The following is a 20,944-nucleotide window of genomic DNA, read 5'->3' on the forward strand; positions in this document are numbered from 1 at the left end:
ACTGGAAAATGATACCTGAATCGTTTCAAGTTCACGTTGTCTGTGTTGCCTTTGCCCCAATACACACACACAGCCACCTGCAGGAAGTCTCAATGCAGCTTTGCCAAGCCCCAATTAGTTCCTCATTGCATCTTCACGCTATGCCCCAGGAGGTAGGGTTTCTTGCCCTTGAATGAGACAAAGGTTCCTACCTCAGGGCATTTGCCCCTGCCGTTTTGTTCAGCCAGGAGTGTTCCTTCCCCAGCTCCCCTCATCTTGAAGTTCTCTGCTGAAAAGCCACCTCCTCTGAAAGGCTGTCCCTAACTGGATCATCTAAGGAGGTCCCCCCTCCCAGGTGCTTATTATCACAAACCTGCTCTAGTTCTGTTCCATGTTCTGGAGAAGACAGGAGGACTCTTCTTCAAAGACACTCGTGTTGTTCAGAGATCCCTGCAGTTCCTGACTCTTGTGTACCTGAAGTGCTCACTGGCAGAGAAGTTTGCAGTTCTTCCTGAGCAATACGTTGATACTTTTCAATGACACTTTCTCTTGGGGATATAGTGGTAGTATGGGACATCCTACTGGGAGTATTTGATTGTACTGGGGAGGCAGGGACACTTTACATCGGGGAATCCCAAGCTGCCCTCCGTCCCCTGGCTGTTGTCACCTTTAAGACAGAGGTTGGAGGTTCCATGCTTGTTGCTTGGGGCAGACAGTAGGAGCCAATGCTTCCAGGTTACTTAAAATCTCCTTTCCTCGTTTCTAAATTTTAAATGACGTGTTTAGAATTTAATCTTCAAACCTGGGAGCCAGACCTGCAAGTGGAAAGATGACAGCCGAGAGAGGGTTTCGTGTGGCTGCAGCAGCCAGATGGCAGATGCTGTGAGCGGGAGGCGAGGGAGGCTGCGAGAGAGGGAAGCTGCTTCTGTTTCGGCTCTTACCCTCCCTCTGCAGGAAACTAACCCGCTCCCCCAGTGCCAGGCCTGGGCCAGGCCCTAAGGACCGCTTAAGGCTGCTGGCCTTAGAGTCTGCCAGGGGGATTCTAGTGATGCCAAGGGACAGGGCACTCCCAGAACGTTCACTTGTTTTCAGAAAACTTTTTATTTTGAGACAATTGTTTGTTAGCGCGCAGTTGTAAAAAAATAATACAGAGACGGTTCTATGTAGATATCCTCCAGCTTCCCACAGTGGTACCATCTTACATAACTGTAGTACAGTGCTAAAGCCAGCAGTTGACATTTGTCACAAACCATCAACCTTACTCACATTTCCCCAGTTTTACACGCACTCATTCGAGTGTGTGTGTCTGTGTGTTTTCGTTCAATGCAATTTTATTGCATGCATAGATTTGTGTAACCACCAGTCAAGACACAACAGTCCCATCACAAGAACTTCTCATTCTACCCTTTTCTAACTGTATCCACCCCCTTACCCATGAAACCACTAATCTCTTCTCCATTTCTATAATGTTGTCATTTTAAATGTGTTAGAGAAATGGAGTCATACACTATGTAGCCTTTTGAGATTGGCTTTTTTCACTTAACGTAATTCTCTGAAGACGTCTCCTTGTTGCCGTAGGTATCAATAGTTCATTCCTTCTTGTTGCTGCGTAGTGTTCCAAGGTATGAACGCATCATGGTTAGTTTAACCACTCACCTGTTGAGGGACATCTGGATTGCTTCCAGTTTTTTGTTTTTGTTTTTTTTTGCTATGAAAAGTAAAGCTGCTGTGAACACTCAGGCACAGGTTTTTGTGTGCACATTAAGTCTTCGTTTCTCTGGGGTGAATGCCCAGGAGTGCAGTTGCTGGGTCGGATGGTAGTTGCAGGTTTAGTTTTTGAAAGACCCTTCAGTTTCCGTTCACCTCCATGCCTTCCTCTGGTCTCTGGCTTTGGTGGAAAGATATGAGTGCTGGGGAGCGGGCATTATGCATGGATTCCTTCCTCTTTCACATATTAATTGAGGGCCACTTGTTGTGTCAGGTATGGTGTTAGCCCTCATGGATACAGCACCAGGATAAATAAGGGTCATTGAGGCACTTTCTTGCTGGTGAGGTGCACTTGACGATGAACAAGCAAGCACTTAGAAGGAAGATGGTTTCTCATAGCAGCCAACACTTACTCAGTGCTTCCTACACACCAGGTGCTTTCTGGGTTCTTTATGATCCTCAAACAACCCAATGAGATGGGGCCATAGTTCACTCCATGGTACAGACAAGGAAGTGGAGACACACAGCTGCTCCCACAGCCGGCATAATCCATGCTCCTCACCATACCCTGCACTGCCCCTCGTGACCAAGACAGGCCACCAGGCGATGCAGAGTAAGAGAAGAGATGAGAGCACATGTGGGATGACAGACCCAGGGAAAGTCTTCCCACAGCCAAAACTGCATGTGCAAAGGCCCTGGGGTGGGAGCAGGCAAAAGGCCAGGCTGGCTGGCACATGGTGAGCGATGAAGGAGATGGGAGGTGCAGGGGTGAGGTGGGGTGGGCCTCGCAGGGTTTTAACCTGAGCATAGTGTGAGAAGTCAGAGACTTGATTATTTTTAAAGATTGCTCTGGCTGCAGGGTGCAGAATAGACTGGGGTTGTGTTTGCAAAAGAGGAAGTAGGGAGACAAGGAGGCCACGTGGACAAACCCTCTGCTCTTGAGGGATGAGCCCCGAGGCTCTCTCCTCCTCAGCCCACAGGGTTCCCGTGTGGGTGCTCAGCAGTGCAGGGAGGCCTCTCCTCGTGGGGGTCCAGCTCCGAGTGACTGTCCCGCAGCTCCGCCCCTCGAGGGCAGGAGAGCTCATCCCCAGCCAGTCGGCCCCTTGAGCCTCTGCAGCTGGACCATGAGCTCCCATCTAGATCTGTCTTCTGATGGATGTTTCTGGTTTCTTGAGTTTTCTCACCATGTCTCTTGCTTCCTCTTTCCGTACCTGTTGTGATTCTATAAATTGAATTTACCTGCTCAGTATCAGCCACTCCAGATCGTTAATAAACGTGCGCCTGATGTCCTTGACACATTCACCATGCTCGCTGGGTCAGGCGAGGATGCCTACTTTGCCATGTCATGATGGTCACCATTTATTATGCACTTGCTGTGTACCAGCTAGCGTTCAGAGAGCTAGTACCTATGTCCCTGTTGAGTTCACCCTGAAGCAGTCCTGTGAGGCCGGTACTGTTGTTGATTCGTGCCTTACTATGCCTTACTGTGAAGAAGCTGAGGCAAGGGGCCAGGTCACCGCAGACACCACACCTACAGCAAGTGGCTGCATCTGGATTCGAATCCAGAGCCAGGCTGCCTGCCTTCCGCAGCTTTGCTGTGCCCCGTCTTGACACTCAGAGAAAAGACACCTCCAGAAGCTTCCCCTGCTCCCTTCGCAGAACAGTTGGTCAGAACCTCGTCTTCCCAGAATTTGGGATTTTCTGCTTCTGGAAGATGCTGCTTCGAAAGGAAGTGATAGCAAGGGCTGGAATAGCCTCGCCCATGGGGCGGGGACAGGGAGACGCGGCTGATGTCTGAGAGGCTTAGAACTTCCTTCTTGGAATCTGTTTTTCACGTTGCCTGAAAAAGAAAGAGGAAGAGACTCATACAGATGGAGACACAGGGAAAGACTCAACGGATTTAGACCCCAGACAGTCACACACCGGAGACAGACAGACAGACGGACGGACGTCCCAGCGGAAAGGACACACCCCCAAACAATCGAAGGTGGGAAGCAGACACACAGACGCCCTTGGACACACGTTTGCTGCCCCGGAGCCCCGCCTCTAGCGAGGTCGCCCTTCCCACCTGAGCTCCTTCCCTCCTCAGGCTGCTGCAGGGCCCAGCGGCCCATTCCGGGGCCAGCAGCATTTCCCAGACCCTCCTCTCCCAAACCGGAAAACACTTGTAGCAAGGAGTGTCCCGCCTGTGGGCCAGGGGTCTTCCTGGGCCTCTGAGCCACACATGAAGGTGACGAGCCAAGCTCCAGGCCAGGGTCAGCAAGTTGGCATGGTCGGGGGACACGTGGGTCCTGATGGCAGTGACCTTCCAGCTCAGTGGGGCTCCCGACGGACTCAGGCCTTTGCTGCTGGTGGAGAGGTCGGGGCTACTAGAGGCTGCTTTCCAGGGTGGGTACTTTGTTTTGAGTTTGTTGTCCACTCTTGTGACGAGTGAGAACAGCTGTCACAGCACCGGGCTCCGTGTCCCAGGCACAGGGAAAGTCTGACCCGCCCACCTGAACTTCTGTGACTTTTCTGGGCATGGGAGCGGGATGGGCGCTGACATTGTTGCACCTCTCTGAGCCTCAGATTCCTTATCACGAAAATGGGATGATAATAAGAGAAGCGTACTTCTTGGGAAGCTGCTGAGAAAAGTAAATGAGATGACAGAAACCCCTTCATACGGGACATGAAGCACAGCAGGAACTCACTGTACCTGCTGCACGTTCACTGTGGTCAGAACGGCTTTAGAAGGGTCCAAGCTATTCCTCATATGTCCACATTCGTCTCTCCAGATAGAAGTCCAGCCTGATTTCCAGAGTACAGAATCAAATTGCTCTGCTCCAGAGAGGACAGATCGTAGTAGAATTTGCATGCCCTGGCTCCTGGGGCCTGGCCTCAGTCATCGTGAATCCTCAGCCCTTGTGCACGGCCTGGCATATAGCAGAGGCATGATAAATATATGCGCTGCCGCAGTGAGGAAATAGGAAGGGAAAGGGCCTGAGGATAGATTTAGATGACAGAAGAAAATGTCTTTCATGGAAAATAAAATCAGACACCCCCCTGGGCATCCCTGCATGGAGACAGAGGGCAGGTTGCTGATATTCTGTCCCAAAGGGGTGCAGCTGGGACTCTGCAAGTCCATCGTCCAGGGCAGGGGTACTGCCTCCTCACCTTGCAGCTCCTTTCCCATTCGGCCCCCTCTGTCTACACAAGGTGTATTATTCTGTTCAGGTCACTGTAATAAAATAACCCTAGACTGTGTGGCTTAGACAGTAGACATTTGTTTTCCTGCAGTTCTGGAGGTCAAGAAGTCCAAGATCAAGGGGCCAGCAAGTTTGGGTTCTGGTGAGAGCTGCTTTGTGACTTGTAGATGGCCACCTCCTGGCTGCGTCCTCACATGGCAGTTCCTTGGTGCCAGCACATGGAGGGAGGGGGGAGAGAACAAGCTCTGTGCTGTCTCTTCTTATCAGTTCACTAATCCTGTTGGTTCAGGGCCCCACCCTTATGACCTCTTTTAACCTTAATTACTTCCGTAGAGGCTCCATCTTCAAATGCAGCCACACCAGGGGTCAGGGCTTCAATATATGTTGGAGGGGCACAGAGGTTTATAACACAAGGTCCTTTGCTTTCTGCTCCAAACAGGGGGTTTGAGAAGGGAGGTGGGAATGGCCACCTCTATAATGTTACTATTAGCAACAACCCAATAGTGGCTACCACTTGTCGGCCAAGGGAGAGGCATTTACTATGGAACTCTCATGTTGGTTGCATGAGTGAGGCCCCATTTGCTCATGGGATCTGAAGGTGGGAAAACAAGCCCAGAGAGGGAAGGGTAGCACTGAGGTAGCAGGTAGCAGGGTGCGGACTGGTGTGCAGGTGTATGCCACATCCAGGTTCACACCTTGAGCCCCTGTACTGCTCTGGAGGTAGTAGCTTGGCTGATCGTGTGTTGACTGGCTGTGGGTCTTTTTGCTGCCTGTGGACCAGGTGCCAGGGACACTGGTGAAGGGACACTCGTGATGGGACACTCTCTTCCTTGTAGCTGGGGGTCCCACATGGTGGTGGCGTGCGCTTGATACCACAGTAGTTACTACGACTATGCAGGATGTGGCAGTTCTCAGGCGACCAGCCCTGGGCTTTGAGGGTTAAAGAGGAGTCTACCAGTTAGAGACTGGACCGGAGGACTCCTGCGTGCCAGGCTTATGCCAGCTTTGAGGAGGCTGCAGGACGAGGCGATTGCATCTGACAGAGTGGCCAGACCAACGATGGCAGCAAGACATAGACCGAGGAAAGGCTAAGTCATGACTTAGACATTTTCTTAGAAGTCATAGCAGATGTCTTGGGTGGTATTTACAAAATTAACCACCACATGGGAGAGTTTAAAACCGCCAGAGACAGCCAGAGAAGGAAGTGGCTGCAGGGGCTGGGCCGTTGGAAATGGGGTAGACGCGGGCCACTGAGAATGGGCAGCAGGAGGAGGGCGGGCACCCCAGGCAGGTGGGCCAGCCTGGGCAAAGGTGTGGCCCCAGGAAGGCGGGCCTTCTGCTCCCAGGGCGGCCAGGGTGCTGGCGGCCGAGAGGCATGGACCACAGTCAGGGGCAATTGGTGAAGTCAGGGCGGGGCCCCAGGAGAACCGGTATGTTGGGCTCGGCAAGCAGCCCTCTTACTGGCGGCTGATACTGCGCACCTAAGTGTGCACCAGGTGCCGTTCATTGCATGTAATGGCTCTTCACTGCATCCACACAGCAACCCATGCATGGGTGCTAATGTTATCCTGCTTTTCCAGATGTGGAAACCGAGGCACAGAGAGTGAATGAATCACTTCCTGATGTCCCGTGTTTGGCCATGGGGAGAGCTGGGGGTTGGATCCAGGTAGGGCAGCGTCAGGGTTCCCGTTAACCACTAAGCTACACTGCTGAGTGTTTACTGAATTGAATTCAACTCCTGGGAGCCCGATGGTGCAAGGGGCCTGCCCAGACCCTCACTGCTTCCTCCAACCTGACTCTGACCTTGCCCATCCGCCCGCCTCCCTGCCTCTGCCCCAGGGGAGACCAAGAACAGCTGGGCCCCTCTTGCTCCCGAAAGGCAGAGCCACCCCGGGTTAGCGCCGAGACCCCTCCAGACGGTGCCCGTCACCGGCTGACCCTTAGAGGCTGTCCAGCACGCGGCGGGCATCAATGAGGCCCCAGGGATTGAATGAGGCACTATTGAGAAGCAGCTAAATACCGGCTGCATTGTGCTTCCTGATCCAGGGGCTTCGCTTTTTGTCCAAGAGGCTTGGAAACGGAGCCCCGGTTCACTTCCCCTCCCCCGGGCGCCGCCCGCCGTCCTGGCTCATGTCAGGAAACACCAGGCTCTTGAAAATCAGTAATTGAGAGAAACATCTGCTGGTTCCCAAGGAGCACGAGGTGCTTGCCGAGTGGCGAGGGCATACGTGCGTCACTGCCGGCCGGTTGGAAACACACATGTGAGTGCATGCAGGCACACACGTGCACGTGCGAGAGTCTTTCTGGTATGTTGTTATGGTTGAAAAAATTAAAAGTGTCATGCCTGTTATAAAAATGTAAACAATTTACGAATACAAAAAAGTAAAAGGGATAGCCCACTCATCTAGAAGTCATCATGAACAATTTAATTTTTATCCTCATTTTTGCTGTAAAACTGGATCCATATTTTATTTACCGTTTCAGTTTCATTATTACTGCCCCACAGTAATTGCCAGCATCCATCCATTATCTGACTGCATTGGATTCAGTTCCTGGGAACCAGACAGTGGACCGAAAGGGCCTAGTCAGGGGCGATTTGCCCCACGGGGGGCGTTTGGCAATGCCTGGAGACATTTTTGAGTGTGGCAATGGGGGGGTGACGGTGCTTCTACCCTCTAGTGGGCGGAGTCCAGGTTGCTGCTGAACACCCTGCTGCGCATAGGACGGCCCCACAACAGAGATGATCCAGCTCCAAGCTCAGAGTCCGCTGCTCAGAGCTCAGCGTAAATTTCTGTCATCTGTTTTAATGGCCTCATCATCCCATAATGTGATGTACCAAGGTGTATTTGGTGGCATTTAGATGGTCTCTGGTTGATCATTTAAAAAACACCCCATGCAATGATATCCTATATATATATATATATGAACAAGGATATATATATGTGTGTATATGTATATATCTGTTTTGTGTATATCTATATATACGTTTTGGGCCCTTCTGTGAATTTTTCCATTGGATATGATTCTGGAAGTTGAACTTGCTGGGTTGAAAGGTCAAGTGCATGTGTAATGTTGACAGGCACTGCTCAATATCCTCCAAGGCGGCTGTGGCCATCAACACCACCACAGACTCACTCACCCACGCCCACCCATTCCCCATTTGTCGTCCACTCTCCTGAATTAACAAACACATTTGGTTTGTTTTAAATAACTTCCGCATGTTACGCACCTCCGACATGTCCACTGACTGCTCGCTCACGGTGAATTCACTCCATTCTGCCAATAACTTCAAACGGTGATTGATATTTTGCTGACAGTGGATGTTTAAAGGTGTTCGATGTCAGTGACAATAGAAACAAAAATCCCATTAGTTCTTTCCATTTGGATAATAGCAAGAAGGATAAAAGGCACAGCTTTGTCTTTTCTTATTGAAGGAGTATTCCAAAATCATCAGGTTCTAAAATGATTCTAGGTACCATTTACTTTCCTGTTCCCCAAACGCACTTTCAGACCCAGGGCTCACCCACGGCCGCAGCTGCATCCACCTCCTGCGCAATGACTCGGGACACCATTTGGGGGCTGGGGGAGCGGCGGGGAAGAATGTGTTTCTCTGTGTTGCTCAGAAACTCCCAAAGCTTCAGAAATGAATGGCGTTCTGCACAGTTCTCCCTGTGTCGTATAAAAAGGCAGCTCACCCCTAAACTGAGTGGCCCTTTACAAACTAGAACAGGGTACCAGTGAAAGGAGAAGCACACACAGGCCAGGTATGTGCCATTTATTGATCTCTGAAATCTCTCTTGGGTCTGTGCTGGCTGGGGACGGAATCCAACCCTGAGTCAGGCACACCCGGCCTGAGAGGCTCAGGCCATAGGGCAGGGGGCGGAGTGGGAGTTAGTGTGGGAGCCTGGAAGGAGAGGAACCAGGCCAACAGGGCATCGCAGGTGTGCATGCGACCTGAGGGTGGAGGCTTGTCAGGCGTGTCAGCCTTGATCCTGGCACCTAGGAGGGAGGGAGGTTAGAGGGAGGGAGGAAAGATTGTGGCTAGTCGGCCACGTGAGGAAAAGGTGGAAGTGGTCTGTAGACAGCGGGCATGAGTGTGGATCCTGGGGCTTGAGGCAGGGTGGTGAGACCGCACCCTCAGAACCGTCATCTGCCAGCCCATTTGCTGTGCCGCACCACGGAGGCCCAGCGAAGACGCCTTCCTCCCTGGAGTGGCCCGGTGAAGGAGAGACAGTGGACCCGTGCGTGTCACAGGGCAGCCTGCATGCCTGGCTCCATGTACTGCCACCCCACCCCACTCCTACCTCCAGGCCAGGAGAGGGAAGGCCTGGGGAGCTGAGATGACTGGTACCTGGACGTCACCTTGGGGTCCTCAGCCAGGGGCACGTGGGGGGTGGTCAGGTGCCCCTCCCTGCCCTACCCATTCCCAGTGCAGTATCTGTGCTGTTAGGGTCAGGCAGAGGCTGTCCGGCCTTCCCACCCTAATTCCGAGCCCCTCTGCCAGCAGCCCTTGTCAGCCCAGGGTGACGGCACCTCCGCAGAGACCACCTGGGAAACCTCATTATGGGAGCAGCTGTCTGTTTTGGATACTGACAGATGCTTCTCAGATCTTTTTTTTTCCCTCTTTTACTATAAATATAATTATATGTGCCCTAAAATGCTGAGACGCAGAAGTATGTTACATGGAAGGGGATGTCCCCTGCTGTCTGTGGTCCCTCCTTGAGGGACCCACAGCTGGCAGTTTCATGCATGCCCTGCTGGTTCCTGGTCTATGCAGACATGGACAGTCACTCATTAATACAGGTGTGTATCAGAAGATTTCACCTGTATTTTTAAAACTGTATTTGTTGTTCTTTTCTAACCCAGTTTGGGCTCATCCTGTGAGGACACAGACTGACCGGTGGCTGTGCTTCCCAGGGTGCTGTCAGCCCTGCCGGGGACATTTCAGTGGTTCCCGGGTGATTGTGACCTTTGTGCAAACCTGCAGGGGGCCTTCGTGCACACTCATCTGTGCACACCAGAATAAATGTTTCGGGCCGGGCGCGGCGGCTCATGCCTGTAATCCCAGCACTTTTGGAGGCCGAGGTGGTGGATCACTTGAGGTCAGGAGTTCAAGACCAGCCTGGCCAACATGGTGAAACCCCATCTGTACGAAAAATACAAAAATAGCTGGGCGTGTTGGCGGGTGCCTGTAGTCCCAGCTATTTGGGAGGCTGAGGCACAAGAATTGCTTGACCTGGAGGTGGAGGTTGCAGTGAGTTGAGATTGTGCCACTGCGCTCCAGCATGGGCGACAGAGCAAGACTCTATCTCAAAAAAAAATTAAAAAAAAATCAATGTGCTTTTTTATTCAATGTAGTCACTGCGTGCCTGCCTTGGAGACGGCACCATTCTAGGTGCTGAGGACACCACAGAGAATGAGTTCGCTCTGTGTCACTGATATTCCAGAGGGGAGAGGCAGAGAGTGCAGTGTTGGGTGGGTCATATACAGATTCCAGATCAGGACTGCAGAGATCAGTAAAGCGGGCACAGGGATGGGGGTCCTGGAGGCTGCAGGGTAGAGGGCTGTTTTAGTCCAAGACAGGGACGTGGGAGCCGGGATCAAGGCAACAAAGGGAGCAAACCATGCAGATATTGAGGGAAAATCATTCCAAGCAGGAGGAACAGCACGTGCCAGGGTCCTGAGGGGGGGTCATGCATGGTGTTTTATAGAACAGAAAACAGGTGACTGGAACAGAGCACATGGGGGAGGAGCCCGGGGGAACTGGAAATGGGTGATGAGCTCCCAGCTGTCGATATGCCGGAGCAAAGGTTCACCCCCGAAAATGTCCAGAGGTTGCTGTTTCACTCTGCAGAGGGGCTCCAGCTTACACTGCACATAAGTGAAGGTGCTGGACGGGGCCCGCTTAAGGGAACCTTCTCCGCCCACTGTGAGTTTGGATGCCTGCAGCTCATGGCTTGTGGGGAGAGGGGACAGGCAGAGGAGGAGCCTAGCCCAGAGCTTGGAGCTCTTGACTCAAGAGGTTCCATCTGGGAGGTTAACTCAAGTAGTTCTTGCTACAGCCTTGTGTACAGGGGACTTAGTTATCTCTCCATTTTCTTCTCAGATGAGGGTATGGGGAGATTTACTTAAGGTCACAGCAAATGGCAATGCAAGGACTTGAGCCCAGGACCACTGGGTGCAAGCTGCATGCTCTTAACCTCTATCCTAAGATTCTACCAAGAACAGCAGGGCAGGGAGCCAGTGCAGGCCCTTATGTGGGCCCCAGTCCCCACCCTTGCTGACCATGTGACTTCTCCCTTCTCAGCGTCCCTCCCCGACATGGGACAGTGTCCCAGGTTCACCTGTCCAGGAGCCAGGCGCTCAGCCGTGTGCTTGCCACAGAACAAGCACTCTGAAAGCAGTACAGTCTGGTTTTAAAAACGAGAGAACCGGCCTAGATTTGCCGCCCGCCCCCCAAACCTCAAGAGAAAGAGCAAATTTTTTTATCCATAAAAGGTCTTACCCTAAGAAACAGACGTGCCGTCGGGGGTGTTTGAAATGGCACCAGGAGCGATCAGAAAGTTATTCCTTTGACGGCTGGTTTGATTGTACTTAAAATTTGGGGGGCTGGGGTGGGGGGGCAGGGAGGTGGGTTCCCATTCAAATGTAGTGGGGGTGGGTGGGGGAGGGTACAGTAAATGAAGGGGCTGGAACCCCAGGGCCGCTGGGGTTCTGCAGAATGACAATGAGGCCCTGCCAGGCCGGTCTCATCCAGGCAGGCCTAACAAGATTAGATTTTCATAAATTTCAGACAGCGCCAATTCCTAATTCCTCGGTGTGCGGCCAGGAGGCCAGACAGGGCCGCATGCACGGGCTGCTTGTTAACCAGGAAGGACGCCAGCTGCCCCTCCCCTGGGACAGACTGTGGGGGTGGCTGTGGAGGGGGGTCGTCTGGTCTGGAAACCTCCATGGAGCCGACAGGAACCAGGTGGACTCTGCTCCCAGCTCCCCAGCTGAGGAGAGAGAAATGAGCCCCAGCACCCCGGTGTCGCCCCCGTTATTTCTGAGAAACTCAGTCGCTGCCGCACCCCCACCCGTGCCCCCGTGGGCTGGGCAGGTTCTTCTTGCACATTAACACATTCTCCAGCAACCCCCGCCCCATTTACAGCCACGAAACGTCCAAACAGGGATCCGAACCCTGAGACCCCTGCTCTGCCCTCAGTTCAGGTCCAGGCTCTGTCCCCAAGAACAGAGGTCCAGAAACTTGGAAGGGAAAGAATTGTGTCTTTGCCTTACCTGAGCTCTAACTGAAAGGTGGGGTCCCCTTGGATCCCAAATGCAGGCACCTGACCATCGTCACCTGGACTGCACCAAAGACACAGCTGGAGGTGGGAGCCACTGGCTTCCCTCCACAGGTCCGTGTCCCTTACAGGCCTTCCAGCTCTGGACCCTGTGGGTGTCCACTGCGAGGTCATTTAATGCGATGATACTTCTGTGTCGCACACGTGCCATCCTGTGTGTCATTCCCGTGTCACAAGTCCGCTTCGGAGTTTGGAAACTATTCATATAAGTGGCTTCCTTTGTAAACCGATGTGTTTTCAGGACTGCATTATGAGAGAGGGTCACAGGCTGTTCCCCCACTGAGGGCGCCCAGAGAGAGGAGGCAAGGGACTCGGAAGCCCCGGACGTGGGGTTTAGCAGGCCTGGCCCGTCCCCTCGCCTGTAACTGGGTCCAGTGCTGCCCCTTGGGGCTTGCCATGAAAAACTCAGAGACAGGTGAAGTCTTTCGTGGTGAGGGGCTTGGCACACAGGAAGTGGCAGAGGAGAGGGCAGCTGTCAGCGTCTATGTTATGCCATGGCAGGTGCCCAGAACTCCTGGCACCTGCTTCCTTCTTCACCATCCGGATTTTGCTCTGCGCTGGCGGGGAGGTGGGCACCACAGGCCATAAATACCAGCTTCATGGACTGTCGCTGGAGGCGACACACCAGACAATTGTCATTGACCCCAAGATTAATCACATTCAACACAAGCCCTTGGCTCGATCTCCCGCTGTTTCTGACATTCTGGGATAATCACACTCAGGACTGCTGGGGGTCGGGCACACTCAGGCTTTGGGGTGACAGGAACTCAGTGCTGAGCCCTGCACTGTGTGGTCTTTGGCGGTTGCCTCACCTCTCCCAGCCTCAGCCTCCTCTTCTGCAAAGTGGAGGTCCTGTGAGCACCGACTTCACAGAACGACAGTGAGAATTCAATCGGACAACGTGCGTAAAGGGTTTGGCCCCCCTGCCTGGCATCTAGGGAGCGGCCAGCTCACGGTTCCTGCCTTGCCAGTGTAGGACGAACCAGGACAGAGGCAGAGCTGTGCCCGCACCTCCCAGAGGGACTGCGCCTGTCTCTGGAGGAGACCACGAAAAGGAGGATGGGGCCTCTCCAGCAAGGCACATGAACCTGTTAATGTGAAATTATTCACAAGGAAAGAGGACACTAAACTAAATTAGAGTGACCTTATTTTGTGTGTGGAAGATGGGCTTGGTCACCCCCAAGAGCCTGCCGCATTCACCACTCTCCCCAAGGGAAAAATTATGAAGAAAAACGGCAGGAGCCCCCCAGCCCTCCAAGTGACCATAACAGGCTTGATGCCCGGAATGAATTGAGAGCGACGGGATGTTTCTCCTTCCCAGCAGCTTCTGTTCCCACGGTGGGCTCTTGGAGCGGGGTCCAGCGCCTGTTAGCTCCCAGGAGACCTTGGGTCCAGCCACCATCCTGGGTGACCTTTTGGGACTGACTCGAGCTCAAATCTCCCACCTTGGGGACAGAAGCCAGTCAGGGAACACCGGGCTGAGCAGGCTTATACTCTGCAGGCTGGCAAACCTCAGCATTTCCAGGGAGCATCATGGGGACGAGGGATGCTTTTTGTCCCCAGAGGAGTGTCAGTAATTGTGACAATGGTGACAGTGGAGTGTGCTGTGTTCTGCCCTGTTCTGAGCTCTTGCATCCATTATTTCACCCCTGCCCCTGGTTGGTTCTGTTTTTTACAGATGAGGTAACTTCTGCTCACAGAGTTAGATGCGTACAGCATCACACAGACAATGGATGCACGAGGACCACATCCTCAGATTCTCGGGGCAGGGGTGGGCGGACTAATGCCGTGGGCAAGCTAGGAAAATTTAGCAGGAGAATGAAACCCTTCCCCCTTTTGAGTTCCTATATGACGGCTCTGGGTTCAAGTCTCAACTCTGCTCCTAGTTGCATCATCTAGGGCTACTTCTCCCTAAGCCTTAGTTTCTCCATCTGCAAAATGGGCATGGTACCTAAACTGGGGAGGCTCAGCTCAGTGGCCCCGGGTCATGTGTTAGAATCATGACAATACTTACAGTGACTACAGTGAGTTTGGGTATGAACCAGACCACCTGCCCTCTCCTGCTCTGTCCCTTGTGGTCCATGACTGCTTGGCAGTGAGTCCTGTGGTCATGACAGAGTTGAGCCTAGGTCAGGGACAGCGGTAGGACCCACGCCTGGTGTCATACTGGGCATCTGACCTGGGATGTCTTTGCCTATGCCTTGGTAAAGGGGCAGTCTGTCAGATTAGGGAAACTGAGGCAGGATTGGTGTGGCTCCATATCTGCTGGTAGTCACTGAGTGACCTGGGGCCCAACTCTTGGCCAGAAATCCTGAAGCCGCCCGCCCTGCAGATGCCTTGGGTGTGGCCTGCTTGGCCCTTTTAAAACTCTTGAATGAGGTTCCAGCCTTAAAGGACTACAACTTCACAGCTGGCTCCAAGGTCCTCTGGAGAGAGGGAGGGATGTGGCCGCCCCGGGCCACCTCTCCTTCCACCTCTTGTTGGCAGTCCCGCTGGGGTTCCTTCCCTTGCCCGCGAGGCATCTGATCCTGAGAGTCCGGCTCTCAAGCTGCGACTGGGAATGGGCCCCACCAGCCTCCCTGCACTCCTCGGGACAAATACAGGTGCACAGGAGGATTCTGTGAGCTGCCATGGGTGGAGAGCCATGTTTACATTGGTGCCGCTTCATGCACACATCATGTTTTGCACTTGACTCCGAGGCCCTTGTGGGGAGGCACCTTTCTCTCCCCCAGGGGGTCTTTGCTGGTGGATTCACAGTGCCTGCCCAGAGAGATGTGTTGGAGGAGGGATCCCATGCTTGATGAACTCGGCCTGCAGTGAGCCCTGGAGTGCACCTTAGAGGCCCGTATGCTGAGTCTCAGGCATCCCGGGGTAGTGTGGGGTGGGGAAGCGGCAGTGTCAGGGCATGGCTGCCCCAGGCCAGGTGGGTCCTGGGACCAGACCTGTGGAGAGGGTGGCCGCCCACAGCCCTGCTCCTGTAATGCCAGGTGGGAACACGGCTGGGGCCAGGGATGGTTGGTGCACATGCCGTTGGCTCTCCAGTTTGTGACCGACCTCACCAGCAGGCACTGCATGGTCCACTCTCCAGAGAAGTGTGCTCCTGTCCCCTAAAGCTGAGCGTCCCCTGGAAGCAGCACCAGGGGTGCAAAAGTGCATGGGAGGTTCCCCCTCACCCCATGCCCGGGGTGGTTTTCACTGGACCTGTTTGTGGGCCCTGATGCTGCTGTGCCTGACCAGCCTTCCTCCCGCACAGCATCCAGGCCGGTGGGGCTTGACTGGAGCTGGATGGAGATCTCGGGGTCTCCTTGGCCAGAATACTCAGCCCAGGGTGTTCCCTTACTGATGGGTGGGGGTGACCCAGCTGCTGGCTGGGGCACCTTTCTTGCCCCCCTCAGCACCTCCATGTCTGGGCATCATGTCCAGGGGCATCCAGGAGGATCCAACTTCCAGCCTCTGCTCACCTACACCCTCTGCCTGTGCCCTCCTCTGCCTCTCCCTCCATGCCCTGCACCAAAAGTCTCAGTGCCCACCTTACAGGGAGCCCTCCAGGGTCTCCCATTAGATGCTCCCTCTGCGATTCCAGCGCAGGTCGGCTCTTTGAGGGTGGATGGGTTTGGGCCACCCTTGTTCTGGTGGAGCCGGGGTGGAAGTGAGCACCCCGTGTGTCCGGGTCCACCTCCAGGGAGCATTACGCGCTGAGCACGTGCCCCCCGCACATGCTGCTGCCCACTGTCCCCCGCTGACACAGGGTGACTGTGATGGACTCAAAGCGTGCCCCCGAGAGCCTGGCTCCGGGCCCTTGGCCCACCAGGTCTCGCCAGCAGTCAGTCGTAGTTCCTCTTTTCTGGAGAGTTTTTCCCTCCCCTCCCCCGTGTGAGTGAATTTTCTTGGGCCTGTGACTCAGTGGGGGTTGGTGCCCCGGGGACCAGGGTGACGCTTTGATGCCCTCCTGAGCCCGGTGCTCATTTCTGGGAGCGTTTTTCTCACTCTGTGGATACAAGCATCCAGAAGTCAGATCCGCCTGCCCCTGGGGCTGAGCCTGGCGGGGCCAGGAGAGCCATGAGGATTTGTCCACACCCATTCAGTCTGCAGGGGCCTCCCCCATTGCCCCTGCGTCCCGCCGGCCCTGCAGCCCCAGCTACTGTCTCGCTGCTGTCTGGGTCTTGCGGTCCTGCGGGCTGCCAGGGCCCGGGACAGGGACAAAGACAGCCACACACCTCCCTCCCTCCAGGGCTGGTGTGGGCAGGGTCCCTGGAGACAGCTGGGGAGGGGGACTGGGGTGAAGAGTGCACAGGGTTGGGGGGCAGGGAATTGCAGGCCCCGGGGGTGGGGGGGCGTGGGTGTTGCACAAAGCCAGCCCTGTGTGTACCCTGAATGCGGCTTTATCCTGAGTGCTAACAGACGGACCTGGGCCCTACAGAATCAGGCCGGGCTGCCCCGGCCCTGGACCTGCCTGTCTGGGGAGACAGGAGGTGTGGCCACAGCGACCTGGGTCTGAAGCCTGATCTCTCCTGACCAGGAACATGCGGGTATCCCACAGGCGCCGCAGGGCTTGGGGCCTGAGTTCCCAGCAGGCAGGGCCGCAGCCTTCTCGGGGCTCAGGAAAGCCTCACCAAAGCCCTTGGTTAGTTCATCCTCTTCCTCCTGACCTCACCAGGGTGAGATGGGGACGCATCTCGCCTGGGAACCCCAACCCAGGCCTAGGCTCAGACTGAATTTCCTGGTGCAGAGGCCGGCTGCCTAGTGGGGCTACCCGCCAGCTCTAGGGGCTTGGACTTCTGAGCCTGTGTCTCCTCACCCGTGAAACGGGAATAATAATAAAAACGCCTGTTCTTAGGTGTGTGCTCAGCCCGCAGCACGACTGACTGGCTCGGATCACTCTTTGTCATGCGGGACAGTCCTGTCGGTGCAGGACGGTTACCACAGCCCCGGCCTCCACCCACTGCATGCCAGGAGCACCCCCCAGTTGTGACAACCAAAAGTGTCTCCAGACATTGCCACATGTTCCCTGGGTGCAGACACGGCCCCAGGTGAGCAACACGGGCTCAATGGCAGTGTAGACAAGGGCGCCCTGAGCGGTTGCGCACATGCATAAAGTGCCTGAGACGGGGAAGTGCTGGAAAACCTGGTGGGGAACAAGGAGTGGCAGTGGACACACATGTGGGAGTGCTTCTCTGTGGAGAGGCATCTGCCGCTTCCCAGACAGTCACATTCCCACCTAGGATGGGTTGCTTTCCTGCCCTGGGGAGAGCAAAGCCAGTGGCAGGAGGCGGCTGGCCCTCCCGGGTTTGGAGTGTGCTTGCCTGGGCCGTCTGATGGCCCAAGCGCCTGGCATCGGCTCTGTACGGCCTGTTTCTCCAGTTCCCACCTGACACCTGCCCACCCCAATCCCCCTCCCCCAGCTTTGGTTCCTCGGTCCTGGGAGGAGGAGGAGCTGAGTCAGTGGCACTGGGCTTGAACTGGGGCCCCCAGGGAGCCTGGCTAATTGCTTGTTAGTGCCAGGGAGCCATGGGGAGTCCTCCTTGCCCCCATGCCAGACAGGGTCTGGGAGTCACATTCCCGCACACCTTGGGCAGGGTGTCCTGGGCCGGGCGAAGCTGGAGGAGCTTTAGCCCTGGATGCTGCCGGCTGGTGCCCACTCTGCCATGTCACCTCCAAGGGACCCGGCGTCTTGCCCATTGCTGGGGGCTCTGCTGGCACCGTGCTCGGCCAGCTGCCGAGGCCGCTTCGGCACAGACCCGCTTGAGTCAGCAGAAACTGCCCGGCTCAGGCAGGATCAAAATAACCTTCTTCCTATTCCAGCACTTGAGGGTTTTTCCGCCTTCTAGGGGAAAAACAAATCAAAAACCAAAAAAAAAAAAAACCAACCTTAGAAAATGTGAATCGCAGCATCTGCAGCCATCTGGAATGTGGGTTTTCTGAGGCCTTTTCACCAGGAGGAGGGTCCTGACACCCCCGTCCTGTTGAGCATGGCGTGTATTTGTGAGTCGTGGCATAGATGTGTATGTGTGTGGGTACGTGTGGCGCACTGTGTTTGTGTCTGTTGGGAAGTGTGTGTTGGGATGTTGACTTGTGTGTGGGACTGTTGAGGGGTGTGTGTTGGGGTGTTGGTATGTGTGTAGGAGGGTTGGGTCGTGTGTGTAGTAGTGTTGGGGCATGTGTGTTGGTGTTGACGTGTGTGTAGGAGTGTTAGGGGTACGTGTTGGAGTGTTATTTGTGTAGGAGTGTTGGGTGTGTGTTGGTGTTAACTTGAATGTAGGAGTGTTGGGGTGTTGCGTGTGTAGGAGTGTTGGGTCATTTGTGTTGGTGTGTGTATAGGAGTGTTGGGGTGTGTGTGTTGGGGTGTTGATGTGTGTGTAGGAGTGTTGGGGTATTGTATGTGTAGGAGTGTTGGGGCATGTGTATTGTGTGTGTAGGAGTGTTGGGGTGTGTATGTTGGGGTGTTGATGTGTATGTAGGAATGTCAGGTTTGCATAGGTTTGTGTACACACATTCACGTGTAGCTCCTCCTCATTTAATTCCACAAAGCTCCACCCCCGAACTCGGTGCCAACTTCCTCTCTCCGCACTCGGGTCCCCTTCTCCTACCAACTGCTCTCTCCCTGGGCACCTAAGACAGCTGAAGGTCTGTGACCATCTGCCTGAGCCTTTGCCCAGCGACAGGAACCAGTGCGCAGGGCTCCCTTTCTGCCGGTCAGATCACGCCGTGCATCCGCAGAACAGCTCCAGGAGGCTCTGACAGCAGAGAGCAGGGCCTTCCTCCTGCCTGTCCCATTACCTCCTTCGGGTCAGTCCCTACAGAGGGGGTGTTTGGGTCCCAGGACTCCTTTGAGGTGCTCTCCCAGCCAGCAGTACCCCTTCCTCCCCCATAAGAGCGGCTTCCCTGCGCGTACCCCAGCCTCAGGCATCGCCTGTGACCTTGCCAGGACAGTGGCGGGGGATTTCCTGAGTCGGGGTTGCACTCTCGTCCCCCTAGGCAGGTACAAAAGCTCAAAAGGGCTGAGCGCTGAGCACAGCGGCCTGCGGGCGTCCAGGCGCTCACGTGTCCCTCTCTGTCTCCACAGCGGAGCTGGAGTTTGTTCAGATCATCATCATCGTGGTGGTGATGATGGTGATGGTGGTGGTGATCACCTGCCTGCTGAGCCACTACAAGCTGTCTGCGCGGTCCTTCATCAGCCGGCACAGCCAGGGGCGGAGGAGAGAAGATGCCCTGTCCTCAGTAAGTGCCCCACCATCCTGTCTGTGGCCTGAGGCCCCAGCAGCAGTGGGACGCCCCTTGTAAAAACTCGAACGGGATCCAATGGCGGTGTTTGCAGGAAACAGATTCAGGACAGGAAGACAGGGTCTGAGGAGCCCACCTGCTAGCAGCTTCCTCCCCTGAAATGGGAGGAAAGCACCCGCCAGGCGGGCCTCAGAGATGCTGGAGGAACGTGGGGAATGAAGAGCTGGGCTGGGAAGAGGCTTCGTGATCCACTCACGCACTCAGCTGACTCTCTAGCAGCCTCGGGTCCCAGGCTCTGCGAGGCCCCGGGAGTGGGCAGCACACAGGTCCTTGCTGTCACGGAGCTGACGTTCCAGGAGGGAGATGAGGAGACACCCGGTGGTGATAGCGCCATGCGGCGGGAGATGTGACCACTGGGGGATGGGGGAGCCTCTGCGAGGAACCCTCGGCTGGGGAGGCAGGGCTGGGCTCACAAGCAGTGCAAGCTGACCCCTGCCCTGACCCACATCTCTCAGGGCTGAGTGGAGACAGACCTAGAGGGATGAGACTGAAAGCAGGGAGGCACCTGGGGCAGGCAGCATAGGAAGGCGTTCTGAGCCCACACAGAGGCCTGATGCAACAGGATGGTGGAGACAAGGGGCCGGCATTTGGCTCCACACCCACTGGGGTAGTGGTGGGAAAGGTGCCTGCAGTCCTGCAGCCCTGACCCAGAGGGAAGGGAGGTGGCAGCCCTGCCCTCGCGCCTGTGCTATGCTGACATCTAGTCATGTGGTCACAGTGCTGTGGAGAGCCATAGAGGCAACAGGACACCAGGTCCTGGGGATCGAGTTTAATCCCAGCTCCACCAGTACTGGCCACGTGCCCTCAGACCTGTCCCTGATCCCCAAAATGGGGCTTCAGGTCCCCCACATGTAAAATGGGCTGACAGTCACGTCCACCTCCCCGGAGATATGGGGCTTTAGTACAGAGCACGGGTCCGGCCACTACTGGCTGTAAAAGCACTTCCATCCATCTATCTGCCCGACCAATCTCTACCCAGCGCACACACATGGGGTACACAGAACTCCCCCTGCATTTGGGAAGTGGCTGTGAGCCAGTCCCAGGGGGTGCTGCTGGTGAGTTGGATGGGTGCAGACAAGAGCAGGTGCATGGATGAAGGAAGCCGAGGGCTGTGGCTGGGAAGCCGGGGCGAGCTGCTCTGGAGGCCGAGCTGCGAAGGACCAGGTGAAGTGGGAGCGGTAGTGTGAGGAGGACAGAGCCCTTCAGGAGGGACCCTGCTCTCCGTTACAGTCCTGGGTGTTGATCTCTCAGAGTTGTGAGAATTGATGGGCGTTCTGGAAACCCCAAGAGTTGCCCCTTCAAGCCTCCACAAAGTCAGGGGCAAACAGGGCAGCTCCAGGTGGGTGGGAACTTGCCTGCCTCTGACGGTGAACTCCCGGCTCCACGTCGGCCGCCTGAAACCCTGCCGTTGGGTATCCTTCCGCAGGTGGACCAAAGGCTGGCGCAGAG

At 55.2% G+C, this 20,944-nt stretch overlaps 1 protein-coding gene across 2 annotated transcripts in view; it reads left to right on the forward strand.

Annotated features, from left to right (window-relative positions):
- The window catches only part of PMEPA1 (prostate transmembrane protein, androgen induced 1), a 61,805-nt gene that overhangs the window by 31,174 nt on the left and 9,687 nt on the right, over window positions 1-20,944 (forward strand). For both annotated transcript variants that reach the window (XM_050745613.1, XM_050745612.1), the window contains exon 2: window positions 19,278-19,432. In XM_050745613.1, coding sequence (XP_050601570.1) covers window positions 19,278-19,432 — 155 coding nt within the window. The remainder of the gene's footprint in view (window positions 1-19,277; window positions 19,433-20,944) is intronic.

This window comes from Macaca thibetana, chromosome 10, assembly GCF_024542745.1.
Source record: "Macaca thibetana thibetana isolate TM-01 chromosome 10, ASM2454274v1, whole genome shotgun sequence".
Lineage (NCBI taxonomy): Eukaryota > Metazoa > Chordata > Mammalia > Primates > Cercopithecidae > Macaca > Macaca thibetana.